The sequence below is a fragment of the Ailuropoda melanoleuca genome, chromosome 15, assembly GCF_002007445.2.
Source record: "Ailuropoda melanoleuca isolate Jingjing chromosome 15, ASM200744v2, whole genome shotgun sequence".
NCBI lineage: Eukaryota > Metazoa > Chordata > Mammalia > Carnivora > Ursidae > Ailuropoda > Ailuropoda melanoleuca.
Window position 1 is genome coordinate 77500829 of NC_048232.1, and position 23926 is coordinate 77524754.

The 23926-nt window shown below is 50.5% G+C and overlaps 1 protein-coding gene across 2 annotated transcripts in view; it reads right to left on the reverse strand.

Moving 5' to 3' along the window:
• Positions 1 to 23926, reverse strand: part of LARGE1 (LARGE xylosyl- and glucuronyltransferase 1) — a 521400-nt gene that overhangs the window by 24985 nt on the left and 472489 nt on the right. For both annotated transcript variants that reach the window (XM_034643724.1, XM_034643725.1), the window contains 2 exons: positions 13125 to 13288; positions 3022 to 3300 (listed from right to left, as the gene is read on the reverse strand). In XM_034643724.1, coding sequence (XP_034499615.1) covers positions 3022 to 3300; positions 13125 to 13288 — 443 coding nt within the window. The remainder of the gene's footprint in view (positions 1 to 3021; positions 3301 to 13124; positions 13289 to 23926) is intronic.

Sequence of the window (23926 nt, forward strand, 5' to 3'; positions counted from 1 at the left end):
GTGTACTTAACGGTATGGAGCTTCCTCAGAAAGTTAAAAAAGAGCGACCCTACGATCCAGCAATTGCACTACTGGGTATTTACCTCCCAAATACAAAAACACTAATGCAAAGGGACACATGCACCCCGATGTTTATAGCAGCATTATTTACAAAAGCCAAGTTATGGAAGCAGCCCAAGTGTCCATCAAAAGATCAACAGACGAAGAAGCTGTGGTGCATACACACGATGGAGTAGGACTCAGCCATACGAGGAATGAAACCTTGTCATTTGCAATGACGTGGACGGAGCTAGAGAGTATCATGCTAAGCAAAGCCAGTCAGTCAGTGAAAGCAAACACTGTATGATTTCACTCATATATGGAATTTAAGAAACCAAACAAAGGAGCAAAGTCAAAAAAATATATATAGAGAGAGATATCAAGAAACAGACTCTGAACAATAGAGAACAGACTGCTGGTTACCAGAGGGGATGCAGGGCGTGGGGAGGGGAAATGGATGGCTGAAACAGGTGACAGGGATTAAGGGGTGCGCCTGTTGTGATGAGTGCCAGGTGATGTGCGGAGTATTAGTATTAGTCCGTACACCTGGACTAATATTACACTGTATGTTAACTGTCCGGGAATTACAACGAAAAACTTAATAATAAAAAGAGGACTGGACAAGATCATTTCTTCTCACTCAGGGGAGGGTCTCTGGACTTCCATCGGCCGGTGAAGAGAGCAGCAGCGTTTTACCAGCAATGTTCAATACTGCAAACCCCCTGAGGGGAACCACGCACCTTCCCCTAACAAGGGGACAAAGGCCAACCAAGCCTCCGGTGACTCTGCGTTAAGAACATGTTAATTAGTAGGCAACGCTGGTTATCTCCTATTGAGCAAGGTCTTGGTTAGAGATTAATAGCATCTTTGATCAATAAAACATAAGACTAGAACACAGAAACAGTCTGTTCCCGTGTGATGTTTTTTAAAACATGAGACCCATGAGGTAAAATAGTAAGAGTGCTTGCAGTGGGGAGCAGACCACAGATTTAAGAGAGGGCCAGTTCACTCCAGCTCCTTGGAATGAAGGCCCCTTAGGTGCTCCTGCAGGACAGCCCCTCAGTGGGGAGGACGTGGCCGCAGTCTAATCCTCCAGCCTCTCTTTTCTTGGTGGAGGGCGGCCCCCACCATCTGCTCCTTTGGGAACCCCCCCCTCCCATTCCCCCCCACACACGGACTCCCGGAGCCTCTGACGCTGCAGGCTGCGGGGGCTTCAGAAGCGCCAGGAATCAGGCGCTGAAAGCGCACTCTGGCCACACGGCGGCGCCCTCACCCCACACACTGAGACTCCAAGGCCCAGCTGCAGCTGGAGCTGGAGGGACAGATCCCGCCAGAGTCCTGCGCGGGCCTCAGGAGTTGGGGCAGCACAGCCGACGCTCTTTGGGAAGACACTGCCCATCCTCCCTGATGGAGGGTCATGCAGCCCCAGCGTCGCGGACAGAGAGAGGCTGGAAGGGGCTCCTCCCGATCACAGGGGAGGGACTGAAGTTAGGAAATACCAAGATAACCGCGGAGAGAAGCCCGTTGCAGAAAAGTGGACAGAGAACGCTCGCATCCTGCCTTCCCTTGCTCCGAAGAGCAGGGCGGGGACGCAGCTTCTATGGCCCCTGTGCTCTGGCTTCAGACCAAAGGTTTCAAGTCTTTGGGAGGGGGGAGGCTCTTTTAAGAATGAGAGCAACAGAGGCAGTAAGAGAAAGAAAGACTGAGAGACTGACAGACACACACGCACACACAGAGCGACAGAGGGCCAGGGAGCAGGAGAGAAAGAATTCTATTGCCCGCCCTGCTGGGGACAGTCAGTAACCCCAGAGCAGCCAGGCAAGTGTGAAGCTGGTCGCTTGCCCCCCTGGAGTCTAACAGACACTGGTGCCAATCCTGGAGCAATGCCGGCCCTGTGGATGGGAGCAGGGACTCGGTTTCTCCAAGCCTCACTGTTGCCCACAGTAAAAGGGGGGAAACCTGCCAGCCTTTTGGGCTTGAGGTGTGGATCCAGCAGGATAATTATTAAGTGCAAACTGCCTCTCCAGGTACCTTGACCCAGGGAAGCATCACCTGGCAGCAGAGAGAATTCATGCTGACAAAAACCAGCAATAAAGGATTAAAAAAAAAAGTATGATTTGACCATTTACATCTTGATTTATGCCTTGTGACTTCAGTTTGCCCACATGGGGACTTCTGGCTGTATGAATTCAGCAGTCCCTTTGAGCTCAGATTGGGGGCTTTTGCATAACAAATGCTACTCCCCACACAGCCATCCAGCCTTCCAGGAGCTGAGGGCCTTCTCCAGCCACTGGACGCCTGCCCCACCACGTGGGGAGAGCTGGAACGGGTGCCAGGAGAGTCACAGAGGAGGCCGAGAGGGCAACTCAGCCCACAGCTTTGCAGTCCCGCAGACTGACCCCAGCCCCCACTTGAGTAGGTGTGTAACCCTGGGCTCACAGCTCCGGATCTCAGCCCCTCACACTCCCATCCGGGATATAAGGGGAATGAACTTGTACTTGTCAGGCCCTCAAAACAGTGCCTGGCACTCAGCGGGCACTTCAATAAATGCTAGCCCTTGCCGTCACTTTGCTTTGTTTTACAGAATAGGCAGTGATCTTTCTGGAATGGTTAGATGAAGGTCATCTGATCTGAAACTGGAAGAGGGATGAAGCGTTTTCCTAGCACCTAGAGAGAAAGCATTAGCCCGGGAGCGGAAGAGACAGTTCTGAAACCATAAGCTGCTTCTAACATTTCGGTATGCAGAGTGGGGTTCTGGCCTGCTCATCAGGAAAACGAGGACACTGGATTGCCTAAATGGCCCTGGCAAACCGGGAAGTGCAGAGCGGGAAGCGCTCTACCTCTGGGCAGATGTGGGCAGGTCCCGTCCTCTGTCGGGTCTCAGCTGCCCCATCTTGAAGAGAGGAGAACTGGACAGGAGGATGACCCCAGGGAGCATTCTAGTTTCCATGCCGCCCGACCCAGCATCCCCCGGGGCCTCACCTGAGGTACTCATAGAGCCCATACATGGGCAGGAAGTCGATGTCAGACAGGAACATGTAGGGCGTGCCCACGTGCTTCATGGCCACGTTGCGCAACAGGTTCACAGGGTAGAACTGGCCCTCCTTGTACACGATGTGGTAGGCCACGTTGTGGCGGCTCATGAGCACCTCGGAGCCCTGCGCATAGCGGAGGAACTGCTGGGCCTCGGCGTCCGACAGGTAGAGGGCCAGGCTGATGGGTCCCTCCCAGTGCTTGCAGATGGCCTCGAGCATCTGGAGCCTGGAGGAGACAGGAAAGCTGAGCCAGCCGTGGGGACCTGAGCCACGCACCATGCAGCCAGCCTCCTGGGGCTGGACGCCACCTCCACAGACACCTGGTCAGCCCGCTCCAAATCCATGTCCCTGCTCTACCATTCGTCACTGTGCGATGGGCGCCAATCCCCAAAGCTCAGTGCCTTTATCTCGAAAACCAGCATAAACACACTTACCTGGCTGGTTCTTGTCTTATCTGCTTCCCAACGCAGGTGGGAAACTGACCGAGTCACAACCCACTATAAGCCTTCTCTTCTCAGACTCCTCTTTTCACGGGGGACGAGGATGATTACATTAAATGATGTAAAAGTCCCTTTCCAGCTCACAACTCCTGTGCCTCTCCTTCTCCCTCCGCAAAGATGTCCAGCGTCCAGCAGCTGCACTGCTCTGTTAAAGCAGTGACCAGCCGTAGAACACTGAACCAAACACCTAACTGAGGCCTCAAGTTACCAGGAGCATTAAAACACGAGCGATGGTAACTACGATCACCAGTTAACTATGCACCAGCCCCTTTCCAGAGCTCCCCAAACAACCCTGTGCACAGCTCTCCTTTCCCTCCTTTCCCTGATGGAGAAACGGGGGATCCAGATGTCCGGTCAGCTTGGATCCCTGGACTGGGACCAGACCTGTACAGATGGGTACCGGGACAGGGCCTTGGAGAGAACAAGCACACGCTGGGCATTTGGCAAGGGAACCGAAGAACACGTGAACGCTAGGGACAAAAGTGTGCCTGGCGTGATGCTGTCTTCTTTTGTCAGAGCCCTTTCTGCCCCAGGGTCCTGGCCAATTTTGCGAGGCTACAGGACAGGCACCGTGCCAAGGATTATGGGGGGTGGGGGGAAGAAGAAAGCCCAGAGGAAAAAAACAAAAGATGCTTCCAATGGAGAGGATTCTACAAAAATGCTTGGAAGAGAAATCTACGAAGATTTTTTTTCTCCTCAAAGGCATTAGAAGTGCCTGGCAGATCGGATCCATGGTTAAGAAACAGCAAAAACCTATTTCAATTTTTTCCCTGCCCAGCAAGAAGTACATAATCAGCGGTCTCCTGGTAGGAATGCCTACTTTATTCGGACAATTACCAGGAAATAGATTCCATGCATTTCCCTGCTTCTAAACAAAGGCAAATGGACACAACTATCTCATGTCAATGGCTTTCTCGATGGACTTTCAGAATTTCCTCTCGGTAATTCTGTGATTTGCTGCTGCCAGGAGTTGCTTCCTCCTTCATGATGGAGGACGAAGATATTCATCAGGGTAAAATGCCCTCCATTTCTCATACTTTATAACACTTACTAATCAAATTGACCGGAGCCAGTTTTCTAAGAGGCTCTGCCTTCTCCACAATGCCTACTTCCCCGGGAATCTGCCTGCGGCTTCTGCCACAGGCCTGGGTCCTTCTGGGCTCAGAGAATCTGGGGTTTTGAGGATCCCCCCTGCACCTCGCTCTCACTGTCTGCGGAACGGAGGGGGCTGTGCATTCAGAAGGGATGGCTATTAGTACGCATCCTTGGAGATCTGCGGAGTGAAGGGCAAGAATGATTTCTAACCTGTGGATAGAAGAGCTCCCATGTGCAAGGCACACGGGTCTGGGGGGAAGAGAGGGCAGCTCCTGTGGCGGAGCCCCCCCCGCCCCGCGCCACTGCCTGGGAGTTTGTGTGTCTGAGTTTTCTGAGCGGGGAGCAAGAAAGGGAAGCAAGGGAAGCAAGCCCATCTTTCGAGCTCCACCAAGGGTGTAACGTGAGAACTGAGACACAAGATACTTGGGTTCTCAGGTACTGCTGACGCGGCAAACATCACGTCTGCGTGGGCTTTACCGGAAACGGTGCCAGACGTTCCGTGGAACCCCTGCGAACGAAGAGGAAGGATGACCCAGCCACTCCTGCCTGTCTGCCACCAGCCCAAGCTTTCCAACCTCTCTTCCCTCAAAACCGAGCTTCCTGCCAGAACCTGAACAACAGCGACAGCGTGAGGTTTATCATAATGATGACAACATATAAAATGTGATGGCGATACAATAAATCTCTACCTTTCTCTGCTGTTTCGAGTGTGCTGGCTGCATTGACAGTGTTACTGCTTTTAACGTGCACCCTGACTCTGTGAAGTTGAGCTTCTCAGCACTGTGTCACAGGGAAGGAAGCTCGAGGAGGTGAAGTGACTTCTTTCAAGTCACATAGCTGCACAGTGGAAGAGCTGGATTGACACCCTGAACTTGTCTGACCCCAGCGCCCAGAACCCACACCGGTACTCCGTGTGGACTGCAGGGCAGGCTGGGGTAAATGTCCCCAAGGATCTTCTCTCCTCTGCCCGTTTCCCCAGACACGAATGTGTTCTTCCCTTGGGGTCACTTCTGTGCATTCCTCCCTCCTCCTCCTCGGTCTCTCTGGGGGTCTGCCTCAAAGACCCGCCGTTCTCTTGACCCTTTGCCTGGTTGTGTCTCCCCACACCTACACCCTAAGGTTGTCCTGTGCGGCTTGTGTCTACACGACTTCTGTGCCGAGCTGCTCTTTGGTCTCTAACACTGGACGATAAAATATGTGGTACAACAAGGACTGGGGACAAGGAAGAGTGTTTCAAGAGACAAAGGTTGATTCCAAACTACAGAATTTTCAGTTTGGAAAGAATTGTAGAGGTTTTCTCGGTCTGATGATGCCACCTTGATGATGAAAAAGCTCAGCCATGAAGCGAGGCACAGCTTGCTGAACAGCACTGGGTGAGGGAGCCCTAGAACCCACGGTCCTGACTCCACCCACCATCAACTCACGCTGCCAAGAGGACGGCAAAGGCTCACGAAAGGCCAGAGAGATGTCGGGAAGGTGTAGATAGAGGCCAGGGCTACCCCAGGGAGTCCTGCTGAGACAGGAAGCCTCGTGCGCTGTCTAGGGACAAGGGAGCCCGCAGGGAGGCAGCCAAGTCAGACACTACAAGACAGGGTTGGAAGGGATTCTAGAAGACCAGCCGGCTTCTGTGGGAATGGGGAGCTCCCTCCCTACAAGGCAGGTTGCACGGTATGGATGTGCAACGGTGGACTCTGGGGTCACACAGAATTGGGTGTGAACTCTGAGCTGCGTCAGTGATGAGCAAGAGATGACGGTTCTTTGGGCTTCCATTTCTACACGTGCTTAGCGCGGACAGTAATACCTCCGTAGATCACAAAATGGCTACAAACCATTCCTCTCTCTCAATCCACAGCCTCTGGTGATACTCCCCACGCTGATTCTGGGAGGGCCACGTGACTTGCTTCCCACAGGACACAGCAGAGGCGTTCACCAGCGCTCCTGTAGGTGGGGGGCTCGTCCCTACTGACAAGCCTCCAGACGATGCTTCTGTGAAGTGCGCGGCACAACGCACGACACGCACAGCTGCTCCGGATGCGGCACCTGCCCTGTCCTCCTTCAGTTCTACTTCTGCCGCTCAAACACGCACCCGCCCAGCAGATACTTATGACGTCTCTACCACGTGCAGGTGTGCGTGCTGGGCCCCCGGGCAAACGAAAGACAAGGTCCCTAAACTTCAGAAGCATCTTTCTGGTGGAGGGAGAAGACACAGAACCAACCGAGACAGACTCCGAGGGAGCGAAGGGCTAAAGAGGCGAGCAGAACAGGAAACAGGATGGAGTAACCCTGAGGGCTGGCCTGCCGTGGATGTGAACTTGAGACTCGGGTAAGGAGAAAGGCCCCAAGGAAGTCTGGGCAAGAAGCCTCCCCAGGCGAGGGAGCGGCCCTTGGGGGTAACTGAGTGTAGCCTGTTCAAGCAGGAAGAGAGGGCAGATGGGCGAGTGAGGGGCAGAAGGACAGGAGATGCTGGGGATCGGGCAGGTGCCAGGTCACACGGGGCCGGGAAGGCCACGGCGGCAGCTGCAGTACTGTTCTAAATGCAACGAGAAATCATCTGATATACAGACGGTCCCCAGCTCGTGATGGATTGATTTAACAATTTTTCAACTTTACCATGGCGCGAAAGTCATGCGCGTTCAGTAGACACTGTGCTTTGTGTTTTGAATTTGCATTTTCTCCCCCAGGCTATCCATATGCAGGAGGGCTGCTCTCTCTGTGATGCTGGGCAGGGGCTGCTGTGACTTCCGGTCATCCCCGTGATCACGGGGGTCAACAACTGATATGCGGACAATTACTCTGCGCCCAGACAGCCCTTCCATTTCTCACTCTCCGTACGGTATTCCATAAATTGCACGAGACTGTCAACATTTTATTATAAAATAGGCTTTGTGCGAGGATGATTTTGCTCAGCTGTAGGAAACTGTAAGTGTTCTGAGCACGTTCAAGGTTGGCGAGGCTAAGCTAGGCTGCTTGGTCGGTCAGGTGTATTAAATGTATTTTCGACTTACGATATTTTCAGCTTATGATGGGTTTATTGGGCTATAACCCCATCCACCATAAGTCAAGGAAGCTCTGTATATTTTTAGAAGATCACTCTGGCTGTTACATGGAGAAGGGAGTTACGTCTCACTCTCTAGAACAGTGCTTTTCAAACTGAAGCGTGCTCAAGGGCGCCATAACCCAGATTCCCAAGCCCCGCTCTGGAGGTTCCCGTTGGCTAGGTCTGGGTGGCACCGAGAATTTGTATTTCTAACAAGCTCCTGGGTGATCTAAAGCATGGGCCCCTTTACCTCACCTGCCATTCTCTTTCCTCCATGCGCAGGAAACAGAGAAGACCCATCAGCCACGTGAGTCCCCGGAGCTGCACTTAGTACTTCAGTAACTTTGTCAAAGGAACCCAGAAGAGCAAGCCTCTCCTGGCCAGGTGGCAAGGCTGCTGTGACCGGGAGCCCTCCTGGCCGGCCCCCTCCGTCCCTATGGGTCGTTCTCACCTGCTGCTGGGATGGAGGGCAGTCTTGTGCTGCCCAGAGAGGAGCTGGCTGCAAGCTGTAGCCAGTGACATTCATTCTTTCTGAACAGAATTCTAGAGGGAGCTGGGCATGGGAGCCCGCATGCCGGCGCCCCTAATTCATTGTGGCACTCACGTAGGGCCTACTTCTGACTCAAAGGTTTACAAACACAGCCGAAATGTTTCTTCAATTAAAAATCAATCCAGTCAGCCTGCTGCATCATAATTGGATGTGTAGAACGGAGCGGAAGGAGGAATTCCTACCGTCTCCATCGGCTTGCGGTACTGCTCTATAATTTTTTATTATGTCCCGCTAAGCCGCTTTCGCTAGGGTGTGGAAGTCCTTGGGCTCTCTGGGGTCTTGTCAGGATGGCAATACTTGTCACAACGTGTCAGGGGGGATCGTGTGCCTGCCACACCAAGGGACGCGTATGCTTTGAAGGGAAGGCCTCTGCGGTTAGCGTCTGCAGGAGATGGGAGAGGGCCGGGCTTTTCTTTTAAGCGGGCTGGGAGGGAAGGTCCTGCCGGGGTCCTGCAGCCCCGGCCGCCCGGGATGCTGCTTCTAGCTGGCACTAGAAGGAGGGGCTCTGTTTTGCCCATATCCTTTTACTGATGGCAACTGTATACAGAAGGATGGATTTGGGATGTTAATAATTTAAAAACCTTTCTTTCTAATTGTCTGTACATTCCAGATGGTGAATTCCATAGCTAGCACAGAGGTAAAAAACACTCCGGGAAGGGAAATGGGTATTTGTTGTAGACCTGCTACTCGCTGGGCACGTCAGAGCCCCTTATTTTATAAAACCCAGACACCAATCTGTGACCTTGACAGCATCGTTGCCACTGCACAGATGAGTCGGATAAGGCTCAAAAAGCCTGAGTAATTTGCCCAAATTCACACAGCTAGTGCTGGTAAAGCTGGACTTTGAACCCGGATGTTTCTCTTTTTGTTTTCCTACCTCACCTCTCCTAAATACGGACCATGTGCAGATGCTGTGGTCAGGGATCTCAGATCTGTAAATATTCACTTAATGCAAATATATGCCAGGGGCTTTCACAGACAGTCTCTCATTTAATCCTAATCAGGACCCGAGGAGGCAAGTATTTTTTAACTCTCTTTACAGAAGGAGAAAGATAACCGAAGGTGTTAGTGACTTGCCCAAGATCTCCAGCAGAGGAGCAAAGGAGCCAGCGGGATTGGAACCCAGAGCCCTTTGTCTGAGTCTAGTGACCTTTTGTGCGGTACCACAAATATGAAGATTTTGGCCAATGGGGCTATCAAATGATGGGGAGCCTCTGACTGTATCTTGGGGCCAAGTCCTGGCTATGCACGGTCTCATCTGGTCATGACAACAACTTTGCAGGGGAGCTACTGTCATTGTCATTCCCAGATTACGGATGAGGAAACCAAGGCTTGGAGAGCTGATGTGTCCAAGAAGTGGCAGAGTCACCAAGACCCCACAATGCCTGACTCCAGGGACCAAATTATTCAAGGTCAGGGCACTTGATTCTGCTCAGGAAGTATGTCTGATTTGTCTCTTTCATTTTCTCCTGAGTTTGGCGGTACCCACTGGCTACTCATCTTGATTCAGCATATTTTGTTGATAAATGGACCGTATGAATAGGAGGCATGAACAGGACCAAGGAAAACCAGGGATGCTCTAAGAGGTGAGAACCTGGAATTATCTGGAACTCACTCACCTGGGCAGATTACAGTCTCTGAGCTTCAGGTAACCCATCTGAGGGGCCTGAGTGGCATTTGTGTTGCCCGGAGAACAGAAGACTAATCTCAGCCATCATTCAGCATGAATCTCAAGGACTGGATTTTATTTTCATTTGTAATGGCACAGGGGAGAAGGGAAGAGAAATGGCAAGAGAGGTCTGTTATGGACAGGTCATTCGCTCAAGTGCTGCTTGGTGGGGGTCTGAGCACCCAAACCGAAGGCTGGGTGAGAAGCCAAAGGGACACAGCAGTTTAGGGGTGACTCCGGGGCTCTGGTCTAGCTCAGTCCCTTACGGAGCCTCACTGATGAGTTTGAGCCAGCGGGGGGCCACCTGCCCTGGTTTCCCCAATGCCCTCTGTGATCCTATCTGCTCCCCTCTTCCTTACCCACGCCTTAAGCTCTAACCACACTAGAGCCTGTGTGTTCCCAGCAGGCCTGGGGGCCTCTCTGTTCCCTGAATATGCTGCATGCTCCCTTCTCTCCCTGTGTGCTTTCTACCAGCCATCTACTCAGCCTCCAACTCAATGCGGGCAACATCTCCCCTCTGATCCACTTCCTGTCTCTTCCTTTCTTTGCCCCTCAGCCGGGCTGGGGGCTCTTCCCACAGCACCTCTCTAGAGTAAGAACCTGCTACCTGTCTGTGGCAGGCTGAATTCTAAGCTGGCCCCACAACTCCTGCCCCGTGGCATACACACCTGCACAAGACCCTCCCTTGAGTGTGAGCCAAGTCGGGGAATGGGATGGAATGCCACTCCTATGGGTTACGTGATGGAAGAGACCACAGAGAGTCTCCTGCTGGGTTTGAAGAAGTAAGCCACCAGGCTGTCAGAGGACCACATGGCTAAGACCTAAGGGTGACCTCCTGTCACTCAGAAGGACCCCAGGCAACAGCCAGCAAGGAAACGGGGACCTTGGTCCTAGAACTGAATTCTGCCAAAAGCTATATGAGCTTAGCGGTGGACCCTGACTCCCATGAGATCACAGCCCCAGCCAACACCTTGATGGTAGTCCTGGGAGCTGAGCAGAGGACCCTGCTAGCACCCATCCAGACTCCTGAACCCCCAAACTGCAAGACACTAGATGTTATTTAAACTGCTGGTAATTTGTTCTACAACAGTAGATAACTAATACACTGAGTCGTGAAGATGCTATATACTCCTTGAAGGAAAAACAGGGTCTTCTTATAAATACCCCCAGCTTCACAAGAGCCTGGCACACCACAGTCATAGATGCTTACACGATATTTGCTGAGTGGTCACACACATGTTGGAGATTCGGAACCTGAGGCCACAGGAGGGGAAAGACTTTGCTTGAGGTCACACCACAGGTCAGGATGGAGCCGGGGTGAGCAGCTCTGTGCTTTTCCCCTTTGTCCCAGCTCATCTTTACCTGCTACCTGATATGCTCAGCAAGTTCTCTGTGTTTCTGCACAGGAGTCCTGGGGCCTATGAACCTCTGAAAACCCCCCCGTCAATGGAGCCACCGAATTTCACGAACGAGCACCTGCAATGCACGGTGGGACTCTCAACGCGAGGAATTTGCTTCCATCAGCCACGCTCCACGTGACTCATTCCCGGATGTCTCTGGATGCAAGGTTCCACTCACTCCTCCTAACTCTAGACTACTTTCTGCATGTGCACCTCTTCGTGTCCAAGTGCTTGCTCCTTCACGGGTTTGCCCAGGCTTCGGTCACACCCACTAATAACAAGCCACATTTACTGAACACCTAACAAGTGTGCCAGGCACTGCTCTCAGCATGCTACAGGCATTCACTCTATTTAATCCTGGAAACAGTCCCACGGAGTCACAGCCACAGGCTGGACAGGCATCTCCGAGGTGACTCAAAGACAGAATGAGCCAATCAGATTCCCTAATTGTGGGAGGTGACTGGGAACGGTAGGAAGGAAACCGGGGGTAGGGAGCCACTGTGGGCCATGTGTAATCGAAGAGAAAGCCGGTCAGCCGAGGTGGGAGGGAGACACACAGGACACCAGGCATGGAAAAGTACAGCCTTGAGTGAGTGACCTCGGGGCTTTGAATCCAGGCAGCCCCTGACAGTGTGAGAGAGAGGTGCTTTCAGAAACATAAACTGAATCATATAACTTTGTGTAAATGTCTTCAGTAACTTCTCACACACTGAGATTAAACCCAAATGTTCTGGTGAGTTTCTAACGTTCTATAATCTGAATCTCATGCCACAGCCCTGCTACGCCCGCCACTGCTCTTCTACCACATGTTTTAATAATAATGTTTTATTACGTTATCAGTCCCCGTACACTACATCCCAGTTCCTGATGCAAAGTTCCATGCTTCATTACTTGCGTACAACACCCAGTGCACCATGCAATACGTGCCTCCTTAATACCCATCACCAGCCTACCCCAATCCCCCACCCCCACATTTTGGAATGTGCGAGCCTCCTCCCACCACAGGGCCTTTACACTTGCTATTTATCCACCTGGGAAAAAAAAATTTTTTTTTCAGCAACTCACATTGCTGACTCCTTCTCTCGTCCTTTAGTCTCTGCAGAAATGTCCCCTCCTTAGATTTCCCCCGACCATATCACCTAAGGAAGGTCTCTCTCTTGACATTGTTATTATCAGCCTCAGTTCCTTCCAAAGCACTTATCACAGCTATAATCACTTTACTCAACTATTTATTTGCAGTTCACACCACGATACTCATGTTCTGAACGCTGGCTGCACATCAAAGCATAAAACAATGCAAGGTCTCTGCCACCCAAATATTCTTACTTAACTGGTCTGCAATGGAGCTCGAAGGTGAATTTGTTTTAAGAGCTCCCCAGGTGATTCAGTTTGTCTCCCGCCAAAGCTGACAATCAGTGCACTAGAGTGTAAGCCACATAAGGGCGGGGATCACATCAGTGTGTCTGATAAAGGCTTGATGGGTGTTTGTTGCATTAATGCACTAAGGAAAAGAAACACCAATTGCTTTCTAGCAGTGAGAGTGGTTCCAGAATATGTGTTTCCCTATAATACACCTCTTTTCCTTGAGGTAATCTGAATAGAGCTCTATTCTTTAGAATCGATTTTTCTTCTATTCTCAAAACCACTGCCCTCACCAAAAGACAAGAGCCCTCGGTTTTCAGTGTTAGAGAGGAGTGTGACCTGAGCCTAAGTCTGTCAGGCCATCTCTCCCTTCTCCCTTCCACCGGGTGTAGAGCTATAGGGTGGGATTGTGGGGAGGTCAGGGCCCATCTGCCTACCTGTCCATGGAGAGCTGAGCAACCAGGGTGACGTCTGTGTTGTCTGAAGCCGGCTCATACTCATAATGCAAGAAGTACAGGTGGGTTCGGTGGACGGTGAACCGCTCTCGCCGGAACTCATAACACAGGTCATCCTCATCGAGCTCGGAGAGCTGCTTCTGGAGCTGAAATGTAGGAGAAGGGAGTATGGGACCAAGAACAGAAGCCCCAAGGAATGAGGAGCCTGCCCTCACCTGAGTTGGTTACTCATTGGAGGTTATTGATGGGTCAAACATGGGAGGACAGGATCACTGCTTTCAGTTTCCTCTGGAATTTAATTTTAAAAAGACAATGATGAAGGGCAGTTGTCCTCACCATCGAGAAACAAGCCCCCTCTGAGCTGAGAATGATGGTGGTCACCACTGACAAATATATAAGCAACCACAAACTACTTAAAAACAAACAAAATGCTTTGGTAGGTGACCTAGTACAACAATTCCAAAAAACAGGGAAGAAAGTACAAAAATCCAAAAGGAGCAGTGATTTTGCATGAACTTCTCTCCCACCTAGAGCTACAGACTACAATCTCTGTACCAGGTATTGATGAGAAAGACTAAACCAGCCCATAGACAAAATTTAAAAATCTGTTCCTTTCATTTCATCCAAGTCTTGGAATCCACTCTTCTCTCTTGTTTCTAACTCTCGGCAAGTCCTGCTCCCTTAATCTGCCTGTGGAAATTCTTTATGTAGTTCTACTTGCCTTCCTTCCCCACCTAGTGCAAGAGCTGGATGACGTGCCAACAGGGAACCAAGGACTTAGCATCTGACGTGTGCAGACGCGGATGCACAACATCCAGATCTGAGGATGCACAGCTGCCCAACGCACAACCATGTCATGCTAAGCCCACCAGAACCCTCCCGGGCAGGGGTGACTGGGCCTGTTCCATAGAAGAAGATTTGCAGTGAAAAAGTAAAAGAACTTCAATAGGGATAGAAATTAGATCAGTTGACATGTGGGGGTGGAGTGGATGGACTGAGAAGAAGCAGGAGAGAAGTTTTTTGGGGGATGGAAATGTTCTATGTCATGGTTACAGGGATGGTTACATGGGTGTATACATTTGTGAGAAGTCAGCAAACTCTACACTTAGAATGGGTGATTTATTATATGCAAACTGTATTTCAATTGAATTTGCTGAAGGCCACATGGCTGGTTCCATTATTTTTTCTGTGACATCAGCCTAGTCCATCACGCCATGGCGGATAGTTGAACGCAGATTACACTTTACATGGCTAGAGCTACTAACCCAGCTGAATGTAACAGAGCAGTTTTCCAGGAAAGTGCACATATATTTTAAATCTCCAAACCAATAGTGTAGTAAACAAGAATTCTATTAACTCATTTCTGTATGACCCTGTCTCAGTTAAAATCATTGTCTTGATAGATTAAGCTATAGCCTTATTTCTTAAGATGTGTGCGATGGCACATGACTGTGTTCATCCCTTCAAGTCTTCACCCCTTCCCACATCTCTACTCTTCTTCATGTGACTTGCTTTGGCTAATAAAATGGTAGGGGAGGAACACTGCCCTCATAATGAGACTAGGCCTCAGGAAGAACTGCATGTTTCTCGCACCTCCCCCATCACCACGAGACAATGCCTGGGTGGCCTGCTGAAGGATGAGACACACCTGGAGTAGAGCAGCAGCTCTGCAGTTGCTCCAGGTGTGGGGGCAAGCCCAGCCGAGTTCAGCTGCCTCGATAAACACTTCTCACTGTACCCCACTGAGGTTTTACAGGTTTGGAGCCATAGATAACTGATGGGGGGGTGTCACTGGCATTTTGTGCAGGGAGCTTTTGCATTATGCGACCTGTCCCATGTATCCCCGAACAGTTAGCCTCCTGGGCCCCAGCCCACTAAATGCTTGTAGAGTTCTCCAGATAGCCTCGTACAACTCCAAATGCACCCACCTACTTCCAAATGCCGCGTGGGGGGATGAGTGGAGATTCAGTGATCGAGGAGATATTCTCACCATCATAAGATTTTTAACTCTTAACAAGGATGCAATCAAGGAGACTCTTCCATTTTTGAAGTTCGATTTGAAGTCCTGGCGTATTTGAAGATTCCTATTAGGCCCAATAGCGTGACTCATGTAAGGCCAGGAAACGGGAATTCTCATTCCATCTAATATTCTAGGAGCCAAGGGCCCCCTTCTGAACTGCAGGATTAAACCTAGATCCTTGGTGACAATCATATCCTCTCTCTCTTACCCATTGCCCTCCGTGTACCCTGTATTTGCACCAGTGATCCCTCTGCTCCCCAAACCTGCCTTTCCCTCCTTCCCTCTGCAACTCTGTACCTGTTCTTCCCTCTCTACTGCCCTCCTTCCCCTCTCCTGCTCTTCTCCACCAGGGGACCTTCTATTTGCTTTTCAAGATTCAGCCTGGATGACACCTCGTCTGTCTCCGAGACCTCTGCTAGCCCTGCCGGGTAGAGCTGGTCCACTTCTCTGGGCCTCAAGAGCCCTCAATTCATAACTTTGCTAAAGCACTTGTCAGTTTGAACAGAAATTATCTAAGGGCAACTTTCCTCGAGACACGGTGACACATTACCATTGCCCCTAGCACCATGCCCATGACATGACAGATGCTTAATATTCATGTGCTGCATGCATAAGTATCTGCTACACAAAGACTGTCATCATTAGAAGGCCTGTCTTTCTAATTTTCCTTTTGCATCCTCTGATGTTATGCATACAAGGTGATCATTCTTAAGCCCATCATCTGCTCCTATATTTGCAGTTCAAGGGTCTGTGATGGCTGAAAATGTGTTGGACAGCACACAGACACGCACCCGGCTCTGTCCAAGGTGCTGGGTACACGTGATCCCTTTCCTTGGAGCCCTCCAGTGAGGCATGTGCTGAAAAGCCCTGTTGAGATCTTGAGGTCACTCAGGGAGGTCGAACCTGGGTCTGTGTCCTTCCACTACCGAGCTACCTCTCCAGGAAAGATGCTCATTAGGCCTCAGGTCAAGACGTACATGCAGCACCGTGACTGAGGTGACGGGTTCTATCCCACTCCTGTCCATACAGTCTTGGGCGAATGGGTGAGGTGCTTAATTCTTCTGAGATTCAACTTCCTCAAGTGCAAAATGGGGATGATAGGAACTACCTCGGGGTTGCAGGAGGGTTCCAAGAGACCCTGCACATGCAGAGTATAGTTTGGAGTAAAGACACAGCAGATGTCATCTGTTACCATGGTGGTTATCAGAGTTAGGAAGGGGAGACACCTGGGTGGATGCTTTCTCCTTAGTCACCACCTGGAGGAGACAGCAGGGCGAGGACAGCGAAGGCAGGAGCGCGCTGAGCCTGGAAGCGTTTCTGCCTCATGAGTGTTGGGGACACTCCCCACATCTTCCTCCTTGAGGAACCCAAATATACCTAGAAACCACAATGTCACCCCCCAATGGGAAACTTAACCAACTCACACCCTCCTCCTCTCTCACCCATGCTACAAAAGAACACTCACAATTATTCTTTTTTAGAGAATAAACATCTGCAAAACTTTTTGCAAAAGCAGGGTTGTTTCGGGGTGGGGGCTGCTTTGTGTGGTGTTTTTAACCGGAGTTTATAGGAGCGTTGACAGGAGTGCATGGCTTCTGGTTCAGTGAGGACAGGAGTGGGAACATGTGAGGATGGGCGTGGATGTGTGTGTGTGTGTGGGGGGGGGTCTTTGATAAGCCTTCGAAGAGAAGGTATCCTCATCATGTGAGAAAGGAAATTAGTGGCCAGAGCATGAGAAATGCATGTGTGTATAGGGGTTTCTCTCTATATACGCAGGCATAGAACCTTGAGTAAGGGGAAAATAACATTCCAGGGGAAAATAACATTCCAAGGTAAATAGCTCCAGAAGCCATTTTCTGAAAAGCACCCATATATAGTGGGCTCCTCCAGGCAGAAGCTGTATCCCATTCATCTCTGAATTTCCTGCACTTAGAACATCTAGCCTCTACTGGATGTACTCATTTTAAAAAAGGAACAGTGACCAATGAAAGTGGTCCCAGAACTACCAAAGCATGGCCTGACCTGGTTGGGAGGGTCTACCAGCAGTCCGAAGAGATAAGTAGCCTCTCCGAACTTCCTGGTACCAATGACATGGTTCAGTGGCATCCATATCCCTAGGTCACCTGTGGCCATCAAAGTGCATAAGGGGTAGGGTCTAGAGAATACTGTTGTCTACCAACCACACTGGCTATTGTGGCAAGCTCATCAACTATTATGTCCGACACACGATGTCAGAATCTATGGAACTCTGGACCAGCCAGACTGCCTTCCTTGAGTTTAATATTATGAACATTCTCAACATGGCGGCTTGTACCTTTGCTCCACTAATATGGACAAAGCACCCGTCTGTGCCGTGGTGCTAAATGCATTCAGGCGGATTGCTTTATTAATTCAATCCCTCAGCACACACCTCTGTTTTACAAAGGAGAAAACTGAGGCTCAGAAGCTTTCAGTAATCTGCCAGTTACATGGCTAGGGAGAAGCAGATCCGGACTGAGAATCCAGTCTTGGGACCTCACACCAGGGCCATCTTTGCAGTGCAGTGACTCCTCTCCCAGGGGATAGATGCAAGGATCAAAGAGACTGTGGAAGACACCATGCTCCATGAAAAAGCAGGCCATAAAAATGCATATGCAGTTTGATCCCAAAACAGCAGAGAGACAAACAAACAAAAACCACATAGAAAAGAGACCAAAGGGAATGTATTACAATGTTAACAAAGCTCTTCTCTGACTGGTGGGTTCACAGATGAATTTTATTGGCTTCTTTATACTTTTCTGTCCTTAATGAGGTCCCTGCAATTTTCTCAAAGGAGCTAATGCGTGTAAAAGTGCTTTGTAAACTGTAAAGTGCTACACAAAACCCAAGCAATGTTATGATTACATTATGTACCTTTTCAAATTCTAATCTAGGATTTCTTATTGCTGACTGCATGTCTGATGTTATCTCGGGGGGAGGGCTGGAGCAGCTTAAAAACTACCTCCTTTCCACCCAGGGTATGGGTGATTTCTCCAGAGAGACGCTGAGCTGAAGGGAGGGCTTTCATTAACAGGGCCTGAATGGCGGGGTAGTAGGCTCCTGACAAGCCAGTCACAGAAACAAAAGACAGATTCTCCTGAGATAAAACACATTTGCTAAATTGCTTCTTTGGGCAGCCAGCTGAGGCACAGGGAGATTTGGACTCAAGGGAAAATGGCCCTTTAAGCAGTTTGCATTTATTTCTTCCTCCTTGAGGACAGTGGCCTGGACTGACCTCTGAGCCGTCAGAGATGATGGCTGGTCATGCCGGAGGATTCAGAGGGGCTGGAAGTATGTCCCTGCCTCCAGCCTAATGGACTTCTGTCCAAAGTCAGGAAAAACTACGGAGAGAGGTTATGGGGATAATCAGAAATGGAGACCTAATCCCCCTGGCGTTCATTTGCAACGTGACCTTGAGCAAGTCATTTCTCCGATTCCTAAGATAAAGAGTTTGGGGTTCAGAAAAGAGCTCTCAAGGATCGAGTGCTCACTAGGATCAGAGAACATACTGGGAGCTTTGCAGGCACTTTCTCATTTAATACTCACACTGACTCCACGCTAAGCAACAACGGTCTGCCTTGTTTACAGATGAAAGCATTCCTCATCTGATAGTTTAGCCACTTGTCCAAGGTCACATGATGAGCGAACAGAGCTAAGCTATTACCTCCTCATGTATTTTCTCTGCGTTCTCGTACATAACCGAGTCACTACAATGCCTTGTTAATCAATCTCTGGGGCTCTTTCCGGGTCTAATGCTAGATGGTTCTAAGACTACAGGGGACTGAATGCATGTATCCTCCATGGTGGCAGGGACCTTCTGCATACACCAAGATTCATGGTCTCTTCTCTTCCTGGGCGCACAGCCAGGCTGCATTGCAACCTTCCTGCGTGGCCAAGTCCGGTCATTGGAATGTGGACAGGTTCTCGCTACTATGGGCACCACTTCCGAGGCAGACTCACGCACACTCCTCTCTGTCAGCCAGAGCAAGGGCATCCAGGAGAGGTGCCCTAGGCTCCGTGGAGGGCAGAGCCACAAGATGGAAAGAGTCGGGGCCCCTGAACCTGGAGAAAAGCCACCTGCCAAACAGAAACACCCATCTGGACTTTGGTGAGTAATGCCCTTCCAGCATGCTGAGCCCAATTTACAATTGCTTGTGTTAGTTCAACACACTGACCTGCCTCTTCTAGCCAGTGAGGGATGAAGACAGAGCACAACAGACCAAGGAAGGAGTCTATTCTTCTTAGACGCCTCTCCTTCTGATGCCTCCACAGCACGGGTGGAAGTACCTGGTGGGTAAGGTAACACTCCAGAGTCCTGCTTGATACTTTCAACGTTTACTTTCAGTTTTCTGGCGCCCTGACACCCAGGACTTCATCTGTTCCTCCCAGTATCTGAATGAGACAGGCAGGGCTGCCCTAGTGCCCTCAGCTGCTTTGCCCAGAGAAGCTGGGGCTCTAACGCACGTCTCCTGAGACCTACCTCAGGGCTCCTCCCTGTGGTTTTCTGGGAAGCAGGTAAGCTTTATTAAACCACCCAGACAGGTAGAGAAAGATTACAAGCTCACTGGTTGCCTGCTGTGCATTATTAATCAACGAGGTTCCGGGAACTCAAAACACTTACTAAGGAAAAGCAAACCATGGGCCACCTTCCTTCTCTCATGGGACAGGAAAGGCATGGATTTAGGTCTCTTCAGGGAACGTTCAGAGACAGTCTTTCCAGCACTCAGGCTCTGAGGAAATAATGAGTAAAAGGCCTGGTCTCCTCCCTCCCAGTATCCATATTCATCCATACATGACACACAATTAATAGGCCCTTACTGTATGCCAAGCCTTGTGCTAGGACTGGGGAATGAACCCCAGTTTCTACATTTAAATTGTTCATCTGGTCTGGGTGGGGAAACATAGAAGCAAGTCAGCAAGCATAATACTGCATGTTCATAATACCCGTGAAACTTAATGAGGGTGGGGAGGCAGGTGCTGTAGGCCACACTGACCGGAGCTCCTCAGCTGTCCCGCCTCGTCCTCACTGAGCCTGTCGGGCCGACTAGTTGTGATTCCCATTTTACAGATGGGAAGACTGAGGCACAAAGAGTCTAAATAATTGGCCCAACCTTTCATATTCCTTAGATTTTACCTGCAGCAGTCTTGTTCCAGAGCTGCCCTCTTAGCTGCTGCACAAGGAGCCGGCTCGCGGAGGACGGGTCTGCCAGAAGAGGAGGGCAGGGAGCGACTTCAAGCAAAACTAGGGGAGAGCACCTGGCACGTCTGGACAGATTACGACCAGAGACCAGGAGCGTGAAGAAAGGATGTGTGCAAGCTGGAGCTGGCCAGGAACAAAGCGGACAGACCGCGACGCTGTGCCTGCAGCCCAGATGCACCTGAGTAGCATGACCCTGCGGTGCCTCCCTTTATCCTCACCCCTGGCCTCGCAGGCAAAGGCTATGATCCTTCGGGTTTCTAGAACTTAACACGCCCGTGGAAGGGCCGTGGGGGCTGGCCCTATCTGGCGCTGTCCACCCGGGGGCTCCGCTGCCGACCGTGTGATCAAAGAGCTGGTGACACGCGGCTCGCACGTGAGAGCAGTAATGCATTCTGCTTTTCTCTGAGGTTTCTCCGGGATACAGCTGTTTCCACAGAGCCATCTGTTCCCTGGCACGGCCGTGCAGACTGATGCCATGAAGTGTTTCTAGAGTCTGCTTATATATGTCTTATTTTTAACTTCTAATTGAGCCACGGGGACGCTGTGGTCTTATCTTCTAGGTTGGCGTGGTATCAGGGAACGTGGCCGCGCAGGCCACCCAAAACCCTTGTCGGATGAGGGAGCTGAGTTTGGAAACCCTCCTTCCAGAGGTGAGGGGGGAGTCTCAGAGCGGCTGGAAGGGAAGGCGTCAGGACAAGCTTTCTGGCCAATGCTTGGAACCAGGCCTCCTACGGAAGGGCGGCACTCCGCACACCTTAACCCCCTCAACCCTCATGACAGCCTGACCATTTGACAGGTGAGATCACTGAGGCCGTGGGAGGGGAGAGTTATGCCTGAAGTCCTAGATCTAGTGCTCGGGCCAGGTGTTCTGATGTCAAGTACAGGGATCTTTCCAGCACTCCACAGATGCTTCAAGAAAAGGACTTAAAATAGTTCATGTGTTCACCAAATTTCACTGAACACAGAATGGGTGCCACGCTATCTTTTATGGGCATGAAGATACACTGATGAATGAAAGAGATAAAAATCCCTGCAGTCACAGAGCTTCATTCTGGTAGGGAGAGACATAATCAACAAGATAAAAAAGTCAACAATATAATCTATTGAGGAGTGATGCGGGCTCTGCAGACCCAAAGTCAGGAGCCCCGGGAGACAGGGGTGCCGGGGTGCAGGGCGGTGGGTACTGCAGGTGTAGACCAGGAAGTGTTGCAAATACCTCCAGAAAGACCACTCAGCTGTGGGTCAAGCTTCATACAGGTTCCAACACTGCCACCACCCCGTCCCGTGATTTCATTTCTCTGAGCCACTATGGCTTCCTCTAGAAACGGAGTTAATAACTACCTTGCAGGGTTTGTGAAAGAGTAAGAAATGGTTACAAGTAGAAACCACTGGAACGATCACTGAATAACCCATTGTTTTCATTATATTCATTTGATAGATGGAGTTCCATCCACTTGGGAAGGAGGGACACTTCTGAGTGACACAGACCTGCTTTCCAATCCTGGCCCGCTGTTTAGGGAGCTGTTTGCCTTTGAGCAAGTAACTCATCCCTTCTGAGCTTTGGTTTCCTTCTCTGTGAAATGTGACTCATAAAGCCTACCTCCCTCGTTAGGGGTGAAGATTCAAGTTGTACTTCCTTTTCTCTTTCCCTGCAGGAAACCCCCAATTGGCAGAGGCTAAAAAAAGCAGAGGAAGGTCTTGAAGCGACACAGAGAGCTGTCTCCGTTCTAGGAGACACCAGAGTGACTAACGTCTAGCACAGGAAGACAGACCCAACAGGCTTCAGTGTCTCCTGTGTCATCACTCGGAGACCGGTATGGGTTTCCTGGAGGGCTGTCTTGGCAAAGGATGCTGGGGCGGGGTGGGGGGGAGGCGGGGGCGGGGACTGAGCCCGAGTGGAATGGGTGGGACCATCGATTAGTGATGTCTGCAGTGGACATGGGCTAAGGGAGCTCTAAGTCTGCAGACACTTTCCACTGACTTACAATTCCACTTACAGGTCAAAACTTGCTGGCATCGTTTTTTGTTGTTTTTTTTTCTTTTCTTGCATGTTTTGGATGTTTGCTGTGTTTCACAACTGAACTCCTACCACGACCATGCACAATTCTTTCACTCTGGGTGTTTCCTACTTCCATATCATTGGTTTTTCTTTCTTCAGCTGCCAGGGGAAGGAGGAATGGGGAGGGGAGCCCAGAAGGGGCTGTTTCTGAAGCCGATGAAATTGAAAGCAACAGCTGTCAGAAAGAGCTCCGCAGAATAAGCAGGACAGTCCCAGGCCATTTCCTGCCAGGAAAACAGCATCCTCCTTCCCCTGGCCAATTCCTGCCCCCTTGGCCTAGAAAGTGCCATCTTACTCATTCAAAATTGTAAACTGAGTTTCGTATACTTAGGCTACTAAGGGAAGCATAAGTCCTTTACCAAGAGTCCCATCCAAATTGATTAAAATGTATATATGCCAACAGCTCTGCGTTTTACAAGGTGAGCTTCCTTGACCTGGAAAACTCCCTCAGGTGGAACAAGACACTCTTGATGATACCGCATCGCTTTATAAATACAGTGCTTAGGGAGAGTTGCAGGTTTCCGAATAACCAATGTATGGAAACATGCCACCCTATCGGCCAGGCTGTCGGGGACACGAAGGGGGGTAACCTTATTTTTCACTGCTCTAGAGGACAGGACTCAGACCAACGGATTCCTTAGAGAAGGGAAGACTACACTCACCAAGAGGAAGAATGGATTAGCGTCTGGAGCTTTCCCCAACAGCGAAGTAAGCTGTTATAAGTGATGAGCTCCCTGTCTTTGGGAGGATTCCAGCAGAGGCCAGATGCAAGCCTGTTAGAGATGCTGTAGAAGGATTTCTGCCATGGACTAGGGGTGGAGAATACCCATGATTATCCGCCTGTGTTCTGCGAGCCCCAGGGTTCCCTGCATACCCTTGAGGGGCGGGGTTGCTGAGGAAAAGGGAGGGACATTACCGGACAGGAGAGGCTGTGTCGCACCAGCTCCTGTCAGTCTAAACCATGGACGCAGCCCGCTCTTCCAAACCGAATCGTCTTGTCCTAGAGCAAGAACCCCACACACAGAGTCTAAAACGGGGGCCCGCTCTTCCCCTCGTAGCTTCACACTGGCTTTCTGAATTCATTCATTTATTTTCTTTGGCAGCAAAGTCAGCCCAGTGGCCTCTCCTTCCTTCCTGGAGTCTCCTAATTGGTGGGAGATGCACTTGGGATCATGTGGCCCAGAGCGAAGCGGACGGCCCAGCGATGCTTTACAGACGGCCCAGCGATGCTTTACAGACAGAGCTCTAAGCCATGTTGTAGGCTCCCCCTCTGCCAGGCCTGCCTAGGAAAATGTTCATCAAACCTGAAGACCATTCATAGAACAACAGATTTGGACCCAACATCAGATGGATTCGGCATTGCGATCTGTGAAAAAACGCATCTCAGCGAACGCTGTGCTCCTGGTGCCGAGTCCCATTTTTGGTGATTTAACATAAAGTATCCATGAAACACTATGACAAAGGCATCCCTGTCCCCCATTTATCAG